Genomic DNA, 24,625 nt, shown 5'->3' with positions numbered 1-24,625 from the left:
ACCATGTAAGTGGGTTTAGATGTGAAATGTGTTTGTGCTTCATGATACAGTATTAGTGTTCAAGATTAGGGAGTCAGATCAATGGGATCAGTACTGGGAAAAATGGAAGAAGTGTTTCCAGTCAGACCTTTGTTCAATAAATCAAAAATTAATGAAATGGCAAAAATTAATTATAATGCTCCTGACCTCAGTATATTCAGGAATATTTAACCTTTTAAAAGTTTCTGTTATTATTAGATATTAGATTATAGATATTAGATCAGTTGTTTTAAATACAGTGGCTTTCAGCACAACAGTTGGTCAGTGAATGCAACACATAAAATGACATGACTAGTTTTGACTGTAGTAAGTCGTCTTCTCCTGAGGCATCAAGGAATAGTCAATTTGCCAATGAAGATAAGTAAAGTGGATAAAAACTGTTAGAGGGACCAAGATACAACTACAGTTAGCAGATTCAAGTGGATGTAGATTGCTATAATTATGGGGAGTTGAAGAGACTTGTAGAGGATAAACTGGTGTAGAGAGCTGTATTAAATCAGTCTTCAGACCAAATAAAACAGTGCTGATGACAATGATTATGTCAACAATGGCGACTGTGATTATGTCGACGACAACGACGACGTAGACGATGACGATGGCAACGATATCATCATCAACTTACCTTCGGACATTCATTGTGAGCTGTTACTCCAGTTAAAGAGTTAAAAGTTAAAAATCCTTGGCCTTGCAGTGTAAGTGTGCACCTTTCAGTAAAAAACGCTATTACTTTACAACGTAGTACCATTCTAGACCAACATACTTTGTCCATTGTTTATACAATGAGTAGAGTCCACCACACGTTTACAGCATTTGTAGACTTGGAGAAAGCTTCTGACAATGTTTACTGGAATTCTCTCTTTCAAATTCTAAAGGTGGCAGAGGTAAAACACAGAGAGAAAAAAGGCTATTTACAATTTGTACAGAAACCAGAGGGCAGTTATAACAGTCAAGGGGCACAAAATGGAAGCAGTGGTTGAGAAGAGTGAGACAAGATTCTAGATTATCCCCAATGTTATTCAGTCTGTACATTGAAAAAGCAGTAATGGAAACAAAAGAAAAATTTGGAGTAGAAATTAAAGTCCAGGAGAAGGAAATAAAAACTTTGAGGTTTGCCGATGACATTGCAATTTTGGCAGAGACAGCAAAGGACTTGGAGGAGCAGTTGAACAGGAGGATATAAAACGAACATCAACAAAAGCAAAACGATAATAATGGAATGTAGCCAAATTAAATCAGGTGATGCTGAGGCAATTACATTAGGAAATGAGACACTTAAAGTAGTAGATGAGTTTTGTTATTTGGGAAGCAAAATAACTCATGATATCGAAGTAGGGAGGATGTAAAATGCAGACTGACAATGGCTTGGAAAGTGTTTCTGAAGAAGAGAAATTTGTTAACATCGAGTATAGATTGAAGTGTCAGGAAGTCCTTTCTGAAAGTATTTGAGTGGAATGTAGCCACATATGGAAAAATATGCATGATAAATAGTTTAGACAAAAAATAATAGAAGTTTTTGAAATGCAGTGCTACAGAAGAATGCTGAAGATTGGATGGGTAGATCACACAACTAATGAGGAGGTACTGAATAGAATGGAGGAGAAGAGAAATTTGTGGTACAACCTGACCAAAAGAAGGGATCTGTTGTAGGACACATTCTGAGACATCAAGGGATCACCAATTTAGTACTGGAGAGAAGTGTGTGGGGTAAAAATCATAGAGGAAGAGCAAGAGATGAATACAGCAAGCAGATTCAGAGGGATGTAGGTTGCAGTAGTTACTTGGAAATGAAGAGGCTTGCACAGGATGGAGTAGCATGGAGAGCTGCATCAAACCAGTCTTCAGACTGAAGATCACAACAATAATTATATTACCAAAGGTGGAAACTAATTTCAGAAAAAGAGAAAGGCTCTTCCTTAATACGATGGTAAAACAAAACAGTTTGTTACAAATGTTACATATCAATTTTATTTAAGTATTAATAAAATGTCAAGTGAAAAAGATCTATATGAAATAGTAACCAGTATTATTTTCTTACCAAGAAACATCTCTTTCAAGAAAGGAATCCTCTTGGATTACCAAATCTGTAAAAACTTTTGCATATTTATCAGGGAATGCACTACAAACTATCAAATGCCATTAGAAATGCACAAAAATTTCTGTCTGGGGCTGTTTTTGTCCATCAATGCTGAGGTAGTGTAAGTCATCAGTGTTAGATTGCTGCACAATGTAGATAAGCATTTTCTGTGCACATATTCTGATCGGAATTCATGAACTGCAAGAAAGCTTTGGCATAAGATTTTTGCATATCACTGCTGCCAGAACTTTAATAATGCTTGGAGCACAGTGTTTTAAGGACAATACTTGATGGATTCTCTACTCATTGGTAACATTTTTGTGGGTTACTTGTATGTATCAGTCTTATTGTTGTAAATTGGCTTACATATTTCCTCATTTTGGGACTTTTTGTAATATAATTACGTCCTCCATTGCATGCAACCACAGAAAAAAATATGTTTTTGAGACAGAAATGTTTTATTGCTTTATATTCTTTGTGACTATTTTATGCTTTGTCAGATTTTGTTAGTTTCCTTATGCTTTTTCGGACATTTGCCAAGATAGTTGGTTTTGCAGTTCCACTTAATGAGTAGAATATATAGTACACACTAGAAGTAATATCTTGCTGATTTTAATTGTAACTTCTACAGGATAATGAATTTTGTGGAATTATCAAAAGTCAATTTTGTGTGTATTGGACAGTGAATTAAAAAAGTGTCTTGTGTTTGTGTGGAAAGAAATGCTGGTTTGTTAGGTGTAATAACAACACATGTGGCTGTGGTGTGTCATTCAAAATTAAATAATTTTTCAACTGATGAATGCAACATTTGTCAAATGCACATTTAAATGAGTCTCGATTTTAGCAATAATTTGAGGGTATGCACTGTGAAAATGTGTAATGCAGTCAATGCATGAAAATCATTTATTTAGGAAATTGAAAGAAATAAAGAAACAAAATGTTCCAATCTCCAGCATGTCCTTCATAATACTCTCCCGTAAATATGCAACATGCTCTTTGTAATAGTTACAGGATTTCATGCATGCTTGGAGAATTTCAGGTGTCATATTGTTCACCATCCTTGTATGATGGAGGAATTTGAGGACTAGTTTGCAGTTTACTGCAAATCACAAGTAGAAAAGAATTATTTCTTCTGAATGAAAATGTATCTTAAAAACAAGTTTGATTAGAAGTGTCTTTATTATGGGACCTGCAGGATATATTATGTCACGGTAGGACATTATGCAGAGAATTAGTAGACAGTATGGTGCTTAATATGTTATTTTTGTACACACTTCAAAAAAAGTTTTGGATCACCTTGGTTCCGAGTGTGCTGGAACCTGTACAGAAAATTGGAACAGACATCAAGATAAACATCATTTCCGCCCTCTGTATTGCTCATGAAAACCACACATTGCATGTTGTACCACCATACAGCGAGACCTTCAGAGGTGGTGGTTCAGATTGCTGTACACACCGGTACCCCTGATACCCAGTAGCAAATCCTCTTGCGCTGATGCATGCCTGTATTCATCGTGGCATACTATTCACAAGTTCATCAAGGCATTGTTGGTCCAGATTGTCCCACTCCTCAATGGCAATTCAGCGTAGATCCCTCAGAGTGGTTGGTGGGTCACATCGTCCATAAACAACCCATTTCAATCTATGCCAGGCACGTTAAATAGGTTTCATGTCTGGAGAACATGCTGGTCACTCTAGTCGAGTGATGTCATTGTCCTGAAGGAAGTCATTTACAAGATGGGCACGATGAAGGTGCGAATTGTCGTACATGAAGACAAATGCTTTGCCAATATGCTGCCGATATGCTTGCACTATCGATCGGAGGATGGCATTCACATATCATACAGCCGTTATGGCGCCTTCCATGACCACCAGCAGTGTACGTTGGCCCCACATAATGCCACCCCAAAACAGCAGGGAACCTACACCTTGCTGCACTCACTGGACTGTGTGTCTAAGGCCTTCAGCCTGACCGGTTTGCCTCCAAACACGTCTCCGACAATTGTCTGGTTGAATGCATATGTGCCACTCATCGGTGAAAAGAACATGATGCCAGTCCTGAGCGATCGATTTGGCATGTTGTTGGACCCATCTGTACTGCGCTGCATGGTGTCGTGGTTGCAAAGATGGACCTCGCCATGGACGTCGGGAATGAAGTTGCGCATCATGCAGCCTATTGCGCACCATTTGAGTCGTAACATGACATCCTGTGGCTGCACAAAAAGTGTTATTCAACATTGTGGCGTCGCTGTCTGGTTTTCTCAGAGTTATAATCCATAGGTAGCGGTCATCCACTGCAGTAGTAGCCCTTGGGCAGCATGAGCGAGGTATGTCATTCACAGTTCCTTTCTCTCTATATCTCCTCCATATCTTAACAACATCGCTTGGTTCACTCCGAGAAGCCTGGACACTTCCCTTGTTGAGAGCCCTCCCTGGCACAAAGTAATAATGCAGATGCGATTGAACCATGGTATTGACCATCTAGGCATGGTTGAACTTAAGACAACACTAGAAGTGTACCTCCTTCCTGCTGGAATGACTGGAACTGATCGGCTGTTGGACTCTCTATGCCTAATAGGTGCTGCTCATGCATGGTTGTTTCCATCTTTGGGTGGGTTTAGTGATTTCTCTGAACAGTCAAAGGAACTGTGTCTGTGATACTATATCCACAGTCAACGTCTGTCTTCAGGAGTTCTGGGAACTGATTTTTTTTTCCTTTATCGGTACACTTCAATCAATCACTTTTATTTATATTTTACATAAAATATAATTTACAAAGGTTTTTTATGTTGGATATTGTACTCACATCTTGATGTTGTAGATGGAAACAATTAAACTTTGAGTAAACTATTACTGCCATCCGTAGTTTTTGGATGTAATATTTTTTGATTAATGTTTTAAAGTTGTTCAAGGATTTGATGTTGCACATATATAAGTATTTGTTTTTGTACTTCGACAGTCATAGAGATTCCAACTTTGATAGCTAGTTGTTTATTATATTTTTGTTGTTGTTGGGTCATGTATCTATGGAACTGTTATTGATGTATCTGTAATCTCTGGTAATGGATAAACAAAACACCAGAGATTACAAACACATCAATAACAGTTCGATGGATACATGACCTGCAACAACATAAATATCTTTGGGTAAACAACTAGTTATGAAACTTGAATTTCTATGATTGTCAAAATATGAAAAAAATGTATTATTATATGCATGCAACATTAAATCATCGAAAAACTTTAAAATGTTAGTGAAAAAATAATACATCTAACAACACTGGACAGCAATCACAGTATACTTAAAGTAGACATATGTCCATCTACAACAAGATGATGTGAGTACAATGTCCAATGTAAAAAAAAAAAAAAAAACCTTTGTACAGTTTGTATTACATAAAATATAAATAAATTTGATTGTTAGCACATGTACTGATGAAGGTAATAATGCTGAAATAAACTTATGTACAAAAATAAAATATCAAGCAGTGTACTGTCTGCTAATTCCCTGCATAAGTTTGACTATGCTAGAGACATGACAGGGGGTCTGGAATTTACAGTAATAGGAATATTTCTCAGTTATGAAACCAGTATGTGAAAACTGTGAAACTCAAGTCCTAAATATGAGGCAATACAGTATTTCATCTTCATGTTGTAAAGTGACTGACATGTACAGAAAAGTCCCATTTAAATATGTAAGGAAAATGAAAAGTTGACGTTGTAAGTGTAATGTTTGTAATAGCTTGTATTTATTGTTTTGTTTATTCCATTTATGTAATGATTACTGTACACTGAAAATTGGTATCTGGTTCCTGGTTCATGCCAGATGAAAACCCGGCGAGAATCACTGTTCAGACTATACCTGGGACCACTGTTCCAATGACCATGTACTGTGTTCTTGACACCAGGCTTTATGGGCTCTCCTGTGACCAGGGCTCAGTGGAATGCCCCTTACAGGTCTCCAGGTGAATAAACCATGTCTGTTCAGTCGTCTGCAGACTGTGTGTCTAGAGAAAACTGTTCCAGCACTGATTGTGAGATATTGGTCTTCTTGTGGTGTTGTACACTGTGAACGTCCTATACTGTAGCACCTGGACACATTTCCTGTCTGCTGGAATCATTGCCGTAATCTTGAGATCACACTTTGTGGCACACGGAGGGCCCGTGCTACGACCTGCTGTGTTTGATCAGCCTCCAGTCACCCTAGTATTCTACCCCTCATAACGTCATCAATATGTGTTCTCTGAGCCATTTTCAACACAGTCACCATTAGCACATCTGAAAACATCTGCACACTTACTCACTGCACTGTACACTGACATGCACCAACACACCTCTGCATATGTGGACTGCTGCCAGTGCCACCGTGCGACAGCCACAGGTCAAGTGCACTGCATGGTCACATTCCGAGGTGATTTAAACTCACAAACTGCCCACCTGAGCGTTGTTTCACCATGTTCAGCATTATCCTTAATTTATGAGCATGAGTGTATATTACAAGGGGCAGTCAAATGCAAATGAGACAGATGTAAAAAAGTAGATAAACTTTTTATTATTTCAAAAGTAATCACCATAACTACTAATACATTTATCCCACTGTGAGACAAGATGGTCAATGCCTCAATGGAAGAATGCTTGCAGTTGCCTACAGAACCAGGATTGTACCCAGGCATATGCCTCTTTGTCCAAAGCAAATCAACAGCTACAAGTATCTTTCTTCAGAGTTCCAAAAACATGGAAATTGCACGGGGAAGAGATGAGAACTGTATGGAGGATGTGTAAGGGGTTCCAAAAGAAACTTTTGCAATGGACTCGGAACAACCTTCGCGACATGTGGGCAAGGCTTGTAACTTTATTCTTCTCATGCAATTGGATTTAGTAAACTGTGAACTATGTTCCATTTGTTATGCTTGCATGATTTTATCTTCCTACTGATATTAGTAAAATTGGTCATGTATGATGGAATTTTTACACAATTATGATGGCTTATTATGCTTGTGAATAATGAGCTATTTATAATACTGGGTCATTCTAACTTAACGTTAGTGATTTAAAAACATGTACTGATTTTTTTTACCATTTGATGTAATGATTTTCCAGTTCTGTGTTTTTTCTATTCCTCACCTTACATTTTTAGTAAAATACCTTTGTTATATACACTGCTTTTTAAGATTTTCATGACTTTCATATTTTTAAGTAATGTGATGTTACCTTTTAAGCATTTTGTTGGGTACCTCAAGATGATTTTATACGAAATTCCATTTTTTTTTTCCAATTAATTATGATACAGTTCACAGAACTAAAACGTCTTTTCACTTTTTTTTGCTTGAATTTACTATTTTGAATCACTAGCTATTTTTTCCTTTTGTCTGAGAATGGTGGTTCATGGTGTGGGTTCCTGTAGTCATGTCCTAGTTCATGAACCACGGGCAATGTATGAGTGGCCAAGTAAGTGGTCCCGACAGTCGGGATACCAGTTACTTTGGAAGAAGGCTGGGCATCTCGGACATATTCTGAGTCATGGTCACCTTTGTGCTCATACGGCAAAGACTACCAAATCCACCGGTTAGTCCCTCAACCGTTAGGGGTAAAACCCAATGGGACTCGGGGCAAGTAAGGCTAGCAACCTGCTTCCCTGGTACTTTAAATATGATGCTGGCAACAATCAGAGCAAAATGCCTCGGACCTTTGGAGGTGACGGAATCACACCTCTAACTGACAAACCAGGGACTCCTAAGATAAGACTTGGCAAACAAATGGTAATGAGACGGGGAGCTGTTAATATCAATGGGGGCTACTCTGGGAAGAAGGTAGAGCTGGCAGAGGCTGCAAGTAAGATGGGGCTGGACGTTTTAGCTGTTAGTGACATTCGGGTAAGGGGTGAGAAAGAAGAGGAAGTGGGAGAATACAAGGTCTACCTGTCAGGAGTCAAAGCAAGAATAGCACAATGGGGTGTAGGGCTTTACATCAGGAAAGAAATGGAACCCAGCGTAGTTGCAATAAGGTATGTAAACGAATGACTGATGTGGATAGATTTGACAGTGTCTAGCAAGAAAATTAGGATTGTGTCAGTATATTCAGGTCAAGATAAGATGGATAGTTTTTATGAGGCACTCAGTGATGTAGTTGTTAGAGTAAAGGACAAGGACAGTGTTCTGCTCGTGGGGGATTTTAATGCAAGGATTGGAAATCGAACAGAAGGGTATGAAAAGGTTATGGGTAAATTTGGAGAGGATATGGAGGCCAACAGGAGCGGGAAACAACTCTTGGATTTCTGTGCCAGTATGGGCTTAGTAATCACAAACTCCTTTTTTAAACATAAGAACATTCACCGGTATAATTGGGAAGGCAGGGGAACCAGATCTGTCATTGACTATATAATAACAGATCAGGAATTCAGGAAGGCTGTGAGGGACATAAGTGTATTCAGGGGATTGTTTGATGACACTGATCATTATTTAATCTGCAGTGAAATTGGGATTGTGAGGCCAAAAGTGCAGGAGGTCAGGTCCATATGTAGGAGTATAAGAGTGGAGAAACTTCAGGATAAGGAAATCAGGCACAAGTACATAACAGCAATCTCAGAAAGGTACCAGTTAGTTAATGTAGTCAATTACAGTCATTGGAAAAGGAATGGACAAGGTACAGGGACACAGTACTAGAAGTTGCTAAAGAATGTCTTGGAACAGTAGTGTGTAAAAGTAGGATGAAGCAAACAGCTTGGTGGAATGACACAGTCAAGGCAGCCTGTAAAAGGAAAAAGAAGTTGTATCAAAAATGGCTACACACTAGAACTCAGATAGACAGAGAAAGTTATGTTGAAGAAAGAAACAAAGCCAAACAGATAATTGCAGCATCCAAGAAGAAATCTTCGGAAGACTTTGGAAACAGGTTGGAGACTATGGGTCAAGCTGCTGGAAAACCATTCTGGAGTGTAATTAGCAGTCTTCGAAAGGGAGGTAAGAAGGAAATGGCAAGTATTTTGGACAGGTCAGGAAAACTGCTGGTGAATCCTGTGGATGCCTTGGGCAGATGGAGGGAATATTTTGAAGAGTTGCTCAATGTAGGTGAAAATACAATCAGTAATGTTTCATATTTCAAGGTAGAGTGGGATAGGAATGATGATGGAAATAGGATCACATTTGAGGAAGTGGAGAAAATGGTCAATAGATTGCAGTGCAATAAAGCAGCTGGGGAGGATGAAATTAAGTCGGAACTCATCAAATACAGTGGAATGTCAGGTCTTAAATGGCTACACAGGATAATTGAAATGGCCTGGGAGTCGGGACAGGTTCCATCAGACTGGACAAAAGCAGTAATCACACCAATCTTTAAACATGGAAACAGAAAAGATTGGAACAACTACAGAGGTATCTCTTTAATCAGCGTTGTGGGTAAAATCTTCTCAGGTATTGTTGAAAGGAAAGTGCGAGTATTAGTTGAGGACCAATGGGATGAAAATCAGTGTGGGTTTAGGCCTCTTAGAGGTTGTCAGGACCAGATATTTAGCTTACGGCAAATAATGGAGAAGTGTTACGAGTGGAACAGGGAATTGTATCTATGCTTTATAGATCTAGAAAAGGCATATGACCGGGTTCCTAGGAGGAAGTTATTGTCTGTTCTACGAGATTATGGAATAGGAGGCAAACTTTTGCAAGCAATTAAAGGTCTTTACATGGATAGTCAGGCAGCAGTTAGAGTTGACGGTAAATTGAGTTCATGGTTCAGAGTAGTTTCAGGGGTAAGACAAGGCTGCAACCTGTCTCCACAGTTGTTCATAATATTTATGGATAGACTGGGTGGGTGAGATTAAGATATGTGAACACAAAATAAGCAGTCTTGCATATGCGGATGACTTAGTTGTGATGGCAGATTCGATTGAAAGTTTGCAAAGTAATATTTCAGAGCTAGATCAGAAATGTAAGGACTATGGTATGAAGATTAGCATCTCCAAAACGAAAGTAATGTCAGTGGGAAAGAAATATAAACGGATTGAGTGCCAAATAGGAGGAACAAAGTTTGAACAGGTGGACGGTTTCAAGTACTTAGGATGCATGTTCTCACAGGCTGGCAACATAGTGAAAGAACTGGAAGCGAGGTGTAGCAAAGCTAATGCAGTGAGCACTCAGCTACGATCTACTCTCTTCTGCAAGAAGGAAGTCAGTACCAAGACTAAAGTTATCTGTGCACCGTTCAATCTTTCGACCAACTTTGTTGTATGGGAGCGAAAGCTGGGTGGATTCAGGTTACCTTATCAACAAGGTTGAGGTTACGGATATGAAAGTAGCTAGGATGATTGCAGGTACTAGTAGATGGGAACAATGGCAGGAGGGTGTCCACAATGAGGAAATCAAAGAAAAACTGGGAATGAACTCTATAGGTGTAGCAGTCAGGGCGAACAAGCTTAGATGGTGGGGTCATGTTACACGCATGGGAGAAGCAAGGTTACCAAAGAGACTCATGGGTTCAGCAGTAGAGGGTAGGAGGAGTTGGGGCAGACCAAGGAAAAGGTACCTGGATTTGGTTAAGAATGATTTTGAAGTAATAGGTTTAACATCAGAAGAGGCACCAATGTTAGCACTAAATAGGGGATCTTGAAGGAATTTTATAAGGGGGCTATGCTCCAGACCGAACGCTGAAAGGCATAATCAGTCTTAAATAATGATGATGGTGATGTCTGAGAATGTGAGCATACTATGCTCATGGTAGGATTTATTTATTGTTTGGTTTATTTAATTATTGCTGTGCACCTGTTAATGGTTATACAGGCAGAATAACCCAGAATAGTAATGTGCCAGCAAAACCCATAAATGCTACAGACGATATGAACTTCTCTTCACTAATGGTTCTGGCTGTGCAGGGTATGTGGTAGAGTGTGTGCTAACACAGAGTGAGTAGTGATTGTAAGTGCCTAGCTTGCACTTGGTTGGAATCACTCTCACACTTATTGAAATAATTTTTATATTGAACTTAATTAAAATATGATTTCATATAGTATCAAACAATCAAAACTCCAGATTGGAATATCAACAATATAAGGAGAAGATAGACTGCTACTTACCACAAAGATGACACATTAAGTTCCTGATAGGTGCAGTCAAAAGACACACATTAGTTTGGCCAGAAAAGGAAACGCATACACATTCAGTCACACGAGCAAGCACACGTCATGCACACATGACTGCCATATCCAGCAGTCAAGCTGTATTTAATTGAATTTTACTATTTAATAAATCAGTATGGCTAAGCTAAAAATTGTGTTAATCATTCAACAGAAGCCTTTTGTAATCATAATGCGGATCTTAAAGGTTCAATTCCTATTGATTAGTGCAGTCGCAGCATAACAGTGGTGCTATCTGCCGTTATTAGGATACCTCAGATAGCCAGATAGGTGAGAAGGAGTGGTACAGCATCAATTCCTTTTAAAGCCAGAAATGGTCAATAATGATTACTGCAGAGACTTTTCTGCTTCTGCTTTGGTTGGAAAATTGCATTGTAGTGCACTGTAATGCAGTCCCATGTTGACTGTCAAGACAGCTTAATACATTTGCATAGGTTATTGTCATAATTTGTACACACTTTTGTTTTTCATTTTATGTACTATATTTTTTCCTTTGTAAATTTGTAAAAAATACTTTCCTATTCAATATTTATGCCTCTTTCTTCTTATTCAACAGCTCAATGTGCAACGAATATCTGTTGCTGGAAAAATGATACCCGCTTCAAACTATGGAAAAGAAGCTGATACCACTGTGAAAGTACAGCTGTCAGATGAAGAAAGAGGAATGGCTGAAGTCCTTAGAGCTATTTGGTCAGGGATACTAAGTATGGAAGTGTCAGATCAGACTGACTTTTTCAGCTCTGGTGCTGGATCAATGGATGTTGTAAGGTGGGTTGCAAACAAGTACAGACATTACACTTTGAATAAATATGAAGCCAATCCACTAAAGAGCGAGGGTGAATTCTTTGGCAGCAAAACATTGTTTTGGAAGGAGAGCAGCTCATGTATGAATGATATAAAAGCGAAATTTTTGTCTGTAAGGTCCTGGTAAATGTACGAAAGCAAAACAGAACAAATTAATAGAAAATGGAGTTGGTTGAGACTTGCATTTAGCTTGAAATTTTGCATCCCTTTGCAGAAATTTATCATTGACACTAATGGAAAAGTTACTGAATGTATATGTTGAAGATAATCTGCAGTAGTCAATCATAATTTAATGATGCATATATGCAAACTAAAGTGACAAATGAAACTTTATACCGAGGCAAGGAGTTGAACATTGGTCTCCTGCCAGATTCGAATCCTGACCTTGGTACAAATTTTCATTTGTTGCTTCATTCTGCATATATATGTCATAAATGTCTGAGACCTGGAAAGGTCTCGTCTGGAATAATATAGTTTGACTTAATTTAATGGTTCAAACAGTTTTAAACAAGCTATGACTTCAAGACAACATGCTCAGTTTCCTGCAGCCACCACGATGCATGAGGTCATGATCAACAGAGTTGCTACCATTGTGAAGAAGATCCTCTAATGTCCCTGAAATCAGTGACAAAGCTGTTAAACATCATTTACAAGGAATGCATGTTCTACATGACTGAGCAAGATGGCAGTGGGATTAAGACACTGAACCCGTGTGTGTGTGTGGGGGGGGGGGGGGGGGGGGGGGGTTGTTCACATCCCTGTCCGCCCATCTGGCCACACCCAGTTACTTTTCCCACCATCACTGTGCAATCTCCAGTTGTGTTCAGTCAGTATTGTCTTTGACATTAATGGAGCATTAAACTCTGATGTGATATCTGCTCACAATGGGTGACTCAATTTATCATGTTTAAAGAGCACCAGGTGTAAGTGTTGCTTTTGAAGAGTCTTTTTAATTTGGAGTGGAACATGATGACACATATCTAACTTCCAGCATTAGTGAGTAAGAAAGATTGGTGCAACACTAAACCTGTAAATGCCTTTAGAGCCTTGGGAGCAAAGAGTTCAATCTCTGAAGGTAGCGCTCAAAGTTTAGTCATTACACATTTTTCAGTATTGGTTGACACGTTGGACACTGCTTTGAAACTAATCATGCCAATAGGGACACAGGCTAAGTGGCTTCATGAGTAGAGTAAAATCATCACACTCGCTATTGATTCGCTGTTTCATCTTGAGGAAACTGATATATGTGTCTTCTCTATGGTTGCTCTCAAAGGATGAAAAATTATTTCACAAGTGAATTTTAGCTGAGATGATAGTGATCACTTATTATCCAGTCTGTGAGTACAGCATTACAGTAACTTCACAGGTCTCATCATGACTGGAGATATATGCTTCATAATTTGATTTGGATTTAGCATTTGTCACAAAATTACCAGTGTTATATAAGTGACGACTGGTGCATATAAATGTATGTGTATCTGATATTCTCTTATTCATTGCAATATGTTAATGAATTGTCCATCATTTTGCCAAGTTACCTCTGTTTTCCCTTTCACCCTTTTTCTACAGCTCCTTAAAACTTGAAATTCATTCTTGAATTTTTTCTGATTGCACAAGTTCAATCATTCTTGCTGATTAATCTAGTCTTGGTTTCTTGATGTATTTTTTGGCCAGTAACAGAGATCTATCTGGGCTTAAATGTGATGTACAATGCTGAAAACCCAAGTTCTGTTATGAAAATAATGTAAAATTGACTAGCCCATTCACATGTTGGTAACAAATGCACTACTGGTAGTGTCATATGTTAATGGATTTATTTCAAATGTGTGTCACCACTAACTAAGCAATATATTCAATTTTCAGATTGGTTGAGGAAGTGAAAGAAAAACTTAATGTCAGTATACAGAATGAAGACATCCTCATGGCCACTACATTTGAGAGCTTTGTTGGTCTGTGTGTATTAAAAGCCAGAGGAGGTTCAGATGAGAAGAAATTGGATCATAGTGTTTTCAGACTGAAAGCAAATAACATGGACATCTCATTTCCACACCAGTTGTTCATAAATGGTGAATTTGTCAATTCTGAATCTGGAAAAGTACTGAATTGTATAAATCCATATGACGAATCTCTTATTTGCAAGGTTTGTATAAATAATTAATATAGGGAATACTTCATCATAACTCCAAACTTAGCTAAAACTTTCATATCGTGTGATGTGGTTTTGCTTCAGTGATCAGTTTATTTTCTTAATCCAGTGACTGCATATATAATCTGTGTCAGGCTTACCATAAATCAGATTGATTAGTAAAGTATCATCACTCTGGCTGAAATAGAAAATGATACTGAAAGTTGAGGAAAACTATGGCTATTTAGACTGCTCCTTTGACATTCGTAATTGATCAGCCTCTCTTTTAACATAATATCTTCATCAGTGGTATTTCCATTAATGTAATGAGGTATGCTAAATAAGCAGCACAATTAACTGGCCACTAAAAGTTGAAAATATTATTCATACAGAATTTACCCCCCCCCCCCCCCCTCAACCATGGACCTAGGCGTTGGTGGGGAGGCTTGCGTGCCTCATCGATACAGATAGCCGTACCGTAGGTGCAACCACAACGGAGGGGTATCTACATCTACATTTATACTCCGCAAGCCACCCAATGGTGTGTGGTGGAGGGCACTTTACGTGCCACTGTCATTATCTCCCTTTCCTGTTCCAGTCGCGTATGGTTCGCGGGAAGAACGACTGTCTGAAAGCCTCTGTGCGCGCTCTAATCTCTCTAATTTTACATTTGTGATCTCCTCGGGAGGTATAAGTAGGGGGAAGCAATATATTCGATACCTCATCCAGAAACGCACCCTCTCGAAACCTGGCGAGCAAGCTACACCGCGATGCAGAGCGCCTCTCTTGCAGAGTCTGCCACTTGAGTTTGTTAAACATCTCCGTAACGCTATCACGGTTACCAAATAACCCACGTGACGAAACGCGCCGCTCTCCTTTGGATCTTCTCTATCTCCTCCGTCAACCCGATCTGGTACGGATCCCACACTGATGAGCAATACTCAAGTATAGGTCGAACGAGTGTTTTGTAAGCCACCTCCTTTGTTGATGGACTACATTTTCTAAGGACTCTCCCAATGAATCTCAACCTGGTACCCGCCTTACCAACAATTAATTTTATATGATCATTCCACTTCAAATCGTTCCGCACGCATACTCCGAGATATTTTACAGAAGTAACTGCTACCAGTGTTTGTTCCGCTCTCATATAATCATACAATAAAGGATCCTTCTTTCTATGTATTCGCAATACATTACATTTGTCTATGTTAAGGGTCAGTTGCCACTCCCTGCACCAAGTGCCTATCCGCTGCAGATCTTCCTGCATTTCGCTACAATTTTCTAATGCTGCAACTTCTCTATCTGTTGAGAGGCCAGATAAACATGTGGTTCCTGAAGAGGGGCAGCAGCCTTTTCAGTAGTTGCAGGGGCAACAGTCTGGATGATTGACTGATCTGGCCTTGTAACACTAACCAAAATAGCCTTGCTGTTCTGGTACTGCGAACGGCTGAAAGCAAGGGGAAACTACAGCCGTAATTTTTCCCGAGGGCATGCAGCTTTACTGTATGATTAAATGATGATGGCGTCCTCTTGGGTAAAATATTCCGGAGGTAAAATAGTCCCACATTCGGATCTCCGGGTGGGGACTAATCAAGAGGACGTCGTTATTAAGAGAAAGAAAACTGGTGTTCTATGGATCGGAGCGTGGAATGTCAGATCCCTTAATCGGACAGGTAGGTTAGAAAATTTAAAAAGGGAAATGGATAGGTTAAAGTTATATATAGTGGGAATTAGTTAAGTTCGGTGGCAGGAGGAACAAGACTTTTGGTCAGGTGAATACAGGGTTATAAATACAAAATCAAATAGGGGTAATGCAGGAGTCGGTTTAATAATGAATAAAAAAATAGGAGTACAGGTAAGCTACTACAAACAGCATAGTGAATGCATTATTGTGCCCAAGATAGACACGAAGCCCACGCCTACTACAGTAGTACAAGTTTATATGCCAACTAGCTCTGCAGATGACGAAGAAATTGATGAAATGTATGAGGAGATAAAAGAAATCACTCAAATAGTGAAGGGAGACAAAAATTTAATAGTCATGGGTGACTGGAATTCAAGCGTAGGAAAAGGGAGAGAAGGAAACATAGTAGGTGAATATGGATTGGGGGTAAGAAATGAAAGAGGAAGCCGTCTGGTAGAATTTTGCACAGAGCGTAACTTAATCATAGCTAACACTTGGTTTAAGAATCATGAAAGAAGGTTGTATACATGGAAGAACCCTGGAGATACTAAAAGGTATCAGATAGATTATATAATGGTAAGACAGAGATTAAGGAACCAGATTTTAAATTGTAAGACATTTCCAGGGGCAGATGTGGACTCTGACCACAATCTATTGGTTATGACCTGTAGATTAAAACTGAAGAAACTGCAAAAAGGTGGGAAATAATGGAGATGGGACCTGGATAAACTGAAAGACCAGAGGCTGTACAGAGTTTCAGGGAGAGCATAAGAGAACAACTGACAGGAATGGGGGAAAGAAATACAGTAGAAGAAGAATGGGTAACTTTGAGGGACAAAATAGTGAAGGCAGCAGAGGATCAAATAGGTAAAAAAACGAGGGCTAGTAGAAACCCTTGGGTAACAGAAGAAATATTGAATTTAATTGATGAAAGGAGAAAATATAAAAATGCAGTAAATGAAGCAGGCAAAAAGGAATACAAACGTCTCAAAAATGAGATCGACAGGAAGTGCAAAATGGCTAAGCAGGGATGGCTAGAAGACAAATGTAAGGATGTAGAGGCTTATCTCACTACGGGGTAAGATAGATACTGCCTACAGGAAAATTAAAGAGACCTTTGGAGAGAAGAGAACCACTTGTATGAATATCAAGAGCTCAGATGGAAACCCAGTTCTAAGCAAAGAAGGGAAAGCAGAAAGGTGGAAGGAGTATATAGAGGGTCTATACAAGGGCGATGTACTTGAGGACAATATTATGGAAATGGAAGAGGATGTAGATGAAGATGAAATGGGAGATATGATACTGTGTGAAGAGTTTGACAGAGCACTGAAAGACCTGAGTCGAAACAAGGCCCCTGGAGTAGACAACATTCCATTAGAACTACTGACAGCCTTGGGAGAGCCAGCCCTGACAAAACTCTACCATCTGGTGAGCAAGATGTATGAGGCAGGCGAAATACCCTCAGACTTCAAGAAGAATATAATAATTCCAATCCCAAAGAAAGCAGGTGTTGACAGATGTGAAAATTACCGAACTATCAGTTTAATAAGTCACAGCTGCAAAATACTAACATGAATTATTAATAGACGAATGTAAAAACTGATAGAAGCCGACCTCGGGGAAGATCAATTTGGATTCCGTAGAAATGTTGGAACACGTGAGGCAATACTGACCCTACGACTTATCTTAGAAGAAAGATTAAGGAAAGGCAAACCTACGTTTCTAGCATTTGTAGACTTAGAGGAAGCTTTTGACAACGTTGATTGGAATACTCTCTTTCAAATTCTGAAGGTAGCAGGGGGGGGGGGGGGGGGGGGAACAGGGAGCGAAAGGCTATTTACAATTTGTACAGAAAGCAGATGGCAGTTATAAGAGTCGAGGGACATGAAAGGGAAGCAGTGGTTGGGAAGGGAGTCAGACAGGGTTGTAGCCTATCCCCGATTTTATTCAATCTGTATATTGAGCAAGCAATAAACGAAACAAAAGAAAAATTCGGAGGAGGAATTAAAATCCATGGAGAGGAAATAAAAACTTTGAGGTTCGCCGATGACATTGTAATTCTGTCAGAGACAGCAAAGGACTTGGATGAGCAGTTGAACGGAATGGACAGTGTCTTGAAAGGAGGATATCAGATGAACATCAACAAAAGCAAAACTAGGATAATGAAATGTAGTCTAATTAAGTCGGGTGATGCCGAGGGAATTCGTGATTAGGAAATGAGACACTTAAAGTAGTAAAGGAGTTTTGCTATTTGGGGAGCAAAATAACTGATGATGTTCGAAGTAGAGGGGATATAAAATGTAGACTGGCAATGGCAAGGAAAGCATTTCTGAAGAAGAAAAATTTGTTAACATCGAGTGTAGATTTAAGTGTGAGGAAGTCGTTTCTGAAAGTATTTGTATGGAGTGTAGCCATGTATGGAAGTGAAACGTGGACGATAAATAGTTTAGACAAGAAGAGAATAGAAGCTTTTGAAATGTGGTGCTACAGAAGAATGCTGAAGATTAGATGGGTAGATCACATAACTAATGAGGAGGTATTGAATAGAATTGGGGAGAAGAGGAGCTTGTGGCACAACTTGACTAGAAGAAGGGATCGGTTGGTAGGACATGTTCTGAGACATCGAGGGATCACCAATTTAGTATTGGAGGGCAGCGTGGAGGGTAAAAATCGTAGAGGGAGACCAAGAGATGAATACACTAAGCAGATTCAGGAGGATGTAGGCTGCAGTAGGTACTGGGAGATGAAGAGGCTTGCGCGGGATAGAGTGGCGTGGAGAGCTGCATCAAACCAGTCTCAGGATTGAAGACCACAACAACAACAACAACAACAGAATTTATATTTTGAAATTAGTTTGCTGGCTGTGAATGTCTTGACATCAACTACATTGGGTATAGATCTGCTATCCAATACCAACATATGAAAATTTGAGCCTGATGGGGATTCGGACCCAGATTTCCCACTTATCATGAACTGTCACTGTAATCACTTTGGCTCTCTGTGCATGCTCCCCAGACCAACCCAAACTTCTTCATGTCACACTGTCTACATCCTTTTATCAGTGTGAAACATGCAAGTTTGGATTGGTCTGGGGAGCATTCATGGATAGCCAAAGTGGTTAAGGAGACAGCTTGCCTCAAATAACCTTGCTGTCAGTGGGATGTTAAACACCAACTAACTAAGGTGACTGTTTACAATAAGTGGGAAATCCGGGTTTGAGTCCTCGTCTCACGCAGCTTCATATGTCAATACTGCATAGTAGATCTATAGCTAAAACATCTGATGTCAAAGAATTCACCATCAGTGAATTAATTTTTGAAGTATTTAGTACAGCTGTGGACCATAATCTGTGTCTGTTCTTTCAGACATGCATGTAAGAATTTATATTTTAAGAAATCAGTATAATATAGTGTCTCCCAGATTCTTGCGAAGCATATTCTGTAAACTCCTAATGTTCTGCATCTACATCTACATGGATACTCTGCAAATTACATTTAAGTGCCTGGCAGAGGGTTTATAAAAGCACCTTCACAATAATTCTCTATTATTCCAATCTCAAACAGTGCGTGGAAAAAACGAACACCTGTATTTTTCCATGCCAGCTCTGATTTCCCTTATTGTATTATGATGATTGTTTCTCCATATGTAGGTCGGCGTCAACAAAATATTTTCACATTCGGAGAAGAAAGTTGGTGATTGAAATTTCGTGAGAAGATTCTGCCCAAATGAAAAATGCCTTTGTTTTAATGATGCCCACTGCAAATCCTGTATCATTTCAATGACTGTCTCCCCATATTTCACAACAATACAAAACATGCTGCCCTTCTTTGAACTTTCTCTATGTACTCTCTACATCTACATGATTACTCTGCAATTCACATTTAAGTGCTTGGCAGAGGGTTCATCGAACCACAATCATACTATCTCCCTACCATTCCACTCCCTAACAGCGCGTGGGAAAAACGAACATCTAAACCTTTCTGTTCGAGCTCTGATTTCTCTTATTTTATTTTGATGATCATTCCTACCTATGTAGGTTGGGCTCAACAAAATATTTTCGCATTCGGAAGAGAAAGTTGGTGACTGAAATTTCGTAAATAGATCTCGCCACGACGGAAAACGTCTTTGCTTTAATGACTTCCATCCCAACTCGCGTATCATATCTGCCACACTCTCTACCCTATTATGTGATAATACAAAACAAGCTGCCCTTTTTTGTACCCTTTCAATGTCCTCCGTCAGTCCCACCTGGTAAGGATCCCACACCGCGCAGCAATATTCTAACAGAGGACGAATCAGTGTAGTGTAAGCTGTCTGTTTAGTGGACTTGTTGCATCTTCTAAGTGTCCTGCCAGTGAAACGTATCCTTTAGCTCGCCTTCCCCACAATATTATCTATGTGGTCTTTCCACCTGAAGTTGTTCGTAATTTTAACACCCAGGTACTTAGTTGAATTGACAGCCTTGAGAATTGTACTACTTATCGAGTAATCGAATTCCAACAGATTTCTTTTGGAACTCATGTGGATCACCTCACACTTTTCTTTATTTAGCGTCAACTGCCACCTGCCACACCATACAGCAATCTTTTCTAAATCGCTTTGCAACTGATATTGGTCTTCAGATGACCTTACTAGACGGTAAATTACAGCATCATCTGTGAACAACCTAAGAGAACTGTTCAGATTGTCACCCAGGCCATTTATATAGATCAGGAACAGCAGAGGTCCCAGGACGCTTCCCTGGTGAACACCTGATATCACTTCAGTTTTACGCGATGATTTGCCATCTATTACTACGAACTGCGACCTTCCTGACAGGAAATCACGAATCAGTTCCACAACTGAGACGATACCCCATTGGCCCGCAGCTTGATTAGAAGTCTTTTGTGAGGAACAGTGTCGAAAGCTTTCCGGAAATCTAGAAATACGGAATCAACTTGAGATCCCCTGTCGATAGCGGCCATTACTTCGTGCGAATAAAGAGCTAGCTGCGTTGCACAAGAACAATGTTTTCTGAAACCATGCTGATTACGTATCAATAGATCGTTTCCTTCGAGCTGATTCATAATGTTTGAATATAGTATATGCTTTAAAACCCTACTGCAAACCGATGTCAATGATATAGGTCTGTAGTTCGATGGATTACTCCTACTACCTTTCTTAAACACTGGTGCGACCTGCGCAATTTTCCAATCTGTAGGTACAGACCTATCGGTGAGTTAGTGGTTGTATATGATTGCTAAGTAGGGAGCTATTGTATCAGCGTACTCTATCCTATCTGGTAAGAATCCCACACTGTGCAGCAGTATTCTAAAAGAGGATGGACAAGTGTAGAGTAGGCAGTCTCTTTAGCAGATCTATTACATTTTCTAAGTGTCCTGCAAATAAAACACAATCTTTGATTTGCCTTCCTCACAACATTTTCTGTGTGTTCATTCCCATTTAAGTTGTTTGTAATTATAATTCCCAGGTATTTAGTTGAATTTACGTAGTTGAATTTACGGCCTTTAGATTTGACCGATTTATCGTGTAACCAAAGTTAAACGGATTCCTTTTAGCGCTCATGTGGACGACCTCACACTTTTCGTTACTTAGGGCCACTTGCCAATTTTTGCACCATACAGATATAATTTCTAAATCATTTTCTAATTTGTTTTGATCTTCTGATGACTTTACTAGTCAATAAATGCCAGCATCATCTGCAAACAACCTAAGATGACTGCTCAGATTGTCTCCTAAATCGTTTATATAGATATGGAACTGCAAAGGGCCTGTAACACTACCTTGGGGAATGCCAGAAATCTCCTCTGTCTTACTCTACTTCTTTTCGTCAAGTACTATGAACTGTGACCTCTCTGACAGGAAATCATGAATCCAGTCACATAACTGAGATAATATTCCATAAACATGCAATTTCACAATCTGCTTGTGTGGTGCAGTGTTAAAAACCTTCTGGAAATCTAGAAATACAGAATAGATTAGAAAACAGGTGTCAATAGCACTCAACACTTTGTGTGTGTAAAGAGCTTATTGTGTTTCACAAGAACGATGTTTTCTAAATCTGTATTGACTGTGTGTCAATAGACCACTCTTTTCAAGGTAATTCGTAATGTTCGAACACAATATATGTTCCAAAATCCTGCTGCATATTGACATTAATAATATGGGCCTGTAATTTAGTGCATTACTCCTACTATCTTTCTTGAATATTTGTGTGGCCTGTGCAACTTTCCAGACTCTGGGTACGGATCTTTTGTTGATCAAAGATTGTATATGATTAAGTATGGAGCTATTGTAGCAGCATACTCTGAAAGGAACCTAACTGGTATACAGTCTGGAACAGAAGACTTGATTTTGTTAAGTAATTTAGGTTACTTCGTTAGTCAGAGGATATCTACTTCTACGTTACCCATGTTGGCAGCTGTTCTTCATTCAAATTCTGGAATATTTACTTCACATTCTTTGGTGAAGGAATTTTGGAAGGCTGTGTCTTGTAACTCTGCTTTGGCAGCACTGTCGTCAATCATATTTCCATTGCTGTTGCTCAGAGAAGGCATTGATTGTGTCTTGCCGCTAGCAGACTTCACATACAACCAGAATCTCTTTGGATTTTCTTCCAGGTTTGAGCCAAAGTTTCGTTGTAGGAAATATTATAAGCACCTTGCATTGAAGACTGAGCTAAAATTTGAGCTTCTGTAAAAGATTGCCAATCTTCGAGATTTTGCGTCAATTTAAATTTGGCATGCTTTTTTTCATTGTTTCTGCAACAGTGTTCTGACATGTTTTGTGTACCAAGGAGGCTCAGCTCTGTCTTCTGTTAGTTTATTTGGTATTAATCTATCAAATGCTGCCAATACTATTTTTTCTGAATGAAAGCCACATCTGGACTACATTTACATTGTTAATTTGATAGGAGTGGAGATTGTCTCTCAGGAAGGCATCAAGTGAATTTTTATCTGCTTTTTTGAATAGGTATTTTTTTATTTATTTTTGGAGTATTTGGGGGTTAAAATATTCAATCTCACTACAACAACCCTGCATTCAATAATCCCTGTATCCATTTTGATGCTTGTTATTTGCTCAGGATTATTTGTTGCTAAGAGGTCAAGCATGTTTTCACAATTATTTACTATTCGTGTGGGCTCATAAACTAACTACTCGAAATAATTTTCAGAGAATGCATTTTGCACAGTTTCAGATGGTTATATAAGTGTAGCTCCAGATTTAAACATGTATTTTCACCATTATATTGAGGGTAAATCAAAGTCACCACCAACAATAATTGTATGAGTCGGATACGTGTTCGAATCGTGCAGCTACTTACCCTCATCAAATTGGTTGGTACTTGCCTGCAAAACAACAAATTCTCCATCATCTGTGATGTGTTTGCAGTGCAGCTGAACACAGTTTATAGTTCATAACTATTTGTCAAAGATAGAACATTACTTGTTACAGGATATTTGTGACTTTACATTAAATTGACATAAAAATCCTCTGACTATCATACCAAATCATAATGTAAAAAAACTCTACCAGAAAAACCAACATTTTGGCCATGGTTACAGTGGTCTTCTGGGTCATTCAGCCACTTTAACTATGGTCAAAACCTTGGTTTCACCAGTAAAGTTTCTTACATTATGACATGATACAATGCTCCGAAAACATTTATGTCAACTGATTCTGGCTGCAGAAGGCTACACAATTATATTTACTGGTAAATTATTCCACTACAAACATCTGGCTTGCTGGTTGGCGGTTTTTTTTTGTTTTTTTTTTTTTTTGTTTTTTTGTTTTGTGTGTGTGTGTGTGTGTGTGTGTGTGTGTGTGTGTGTGTGTGTGTGTGTGTGTAGGGGGGGGAGGGGGGGGGACAAGTGTCTGTTCCTATTATTGATTTATCTGAAAATGACCACAGGCTGAAATTGGCTTATAATGTCATATATGGACAAGGTGCAATAGAGGCATCTTGCAAATAGAATTGGCAACATATGGTGTCTTTTCCTTCTTTTTTTTCTTCTTTTAGTGGTTTCATCCTTCATAAGTTAAGTCAAGGCTGTGGAATCACACATGAAGAAATAAGAAAAGTGAATATTCATTTCTGACAATTAGTTCCATATTTTATGGTACTCAGTTTAGGATCATGTACCATCTTCACAGTTTTCACCATTGTTACGTTAGGCCAGGAAGGGCTCTCAACAAGGGAATTGTCCAGGTGTCTCGGAGTGAACCAAAGCGATGTTGTTCGGACATGGAGGAGATACAGAGAGACAGGAACTGTTGATTACATGCCTTGCTCGGGATGCCCAAGGGCTACTACTGCAGTGGATGACTGCTACCTATGGATTATGGCTCGGAGTTACCCTGACAGCAATGCCACCATGTTGAATAATGCTTTTGCAGTCACAGGATGTCGTGTTACGACTCAAACTGTGCGCAATAGGCTGCATGGTGCGCAATTCACTCCCGATGTCCATGGCAAGGTCCACGTTTGCAACCATGACACCATGCAGTGCGGTACAGATGGACCCAACAACATGCCGAATGGACAGCTCAGGATTGGCGTCACGTTTTCTTCACTGATGAGTGTCACATATGCCTTCAAGCAGACAGTCATCGGAGACGTGTTTGGAGGCAACCCAGTCAGGCTGAATGCCTAGGCACTCTGTCCAACGAGTGCAGCAAGGTGGGGGTTCCCTGCTGTTTTGGGGTGGCATTATATGGTGTCGACATACACCGCTGGTGATCATGGAAGGCACCGTAATGGCTGTACGATACGTGACT

The 24,625-nt window shown here is 39.3% G+C and overlaps 1 protein-coding gene across 1 annotated transcript in view; it reads left to right on the top strand.

Annotated features, from left to right (window-relative positions):
• Nucleotides 1-24,625, top strand: part of LOC126183812 (cytosolic 10-formyltetrahydrofolate dehydrogenase) — a 149,647-nt gene that overhangs the window by 59,172 nt on the left and 65,850 nt on the right. Inside the window, exons 7-8 of the mRNA XM_049926060.1 lie at nucleotides 11,791-12,002; nucleotides 13,902-14,178. Coding sequence (XP_049782017.1) covers nucleotides 11,791-12,002; nucleotides 13,902-14,178 — 489 coding nt within the window. The remainder of the gene's footprint in view (nucleotides 1-11,790; nucleotides 12,003-13,901; nucleotides 14,179-24,625) is intronic.

This window comes from Schistocerca cancellata, chromosome 4, assembly GCF_023864275.1.
Source record: "Schistocerca cancellata isolate TAMUIC-IGC-003103 chromosome 4, iqSchCanc2.1, whole genome shotgun sequence".
Taxonomy (NCBI): Eukaryota; Metazoa; Arthropoda; class Insecta; order Orthoptera; family Acrididae; genus Schistocerca; species Schistocerca cancellata.
Note: the sequence above shows the minus strand (reverse complement) of the source record. Positions and strands in the feature narration are given on the sequence as shown.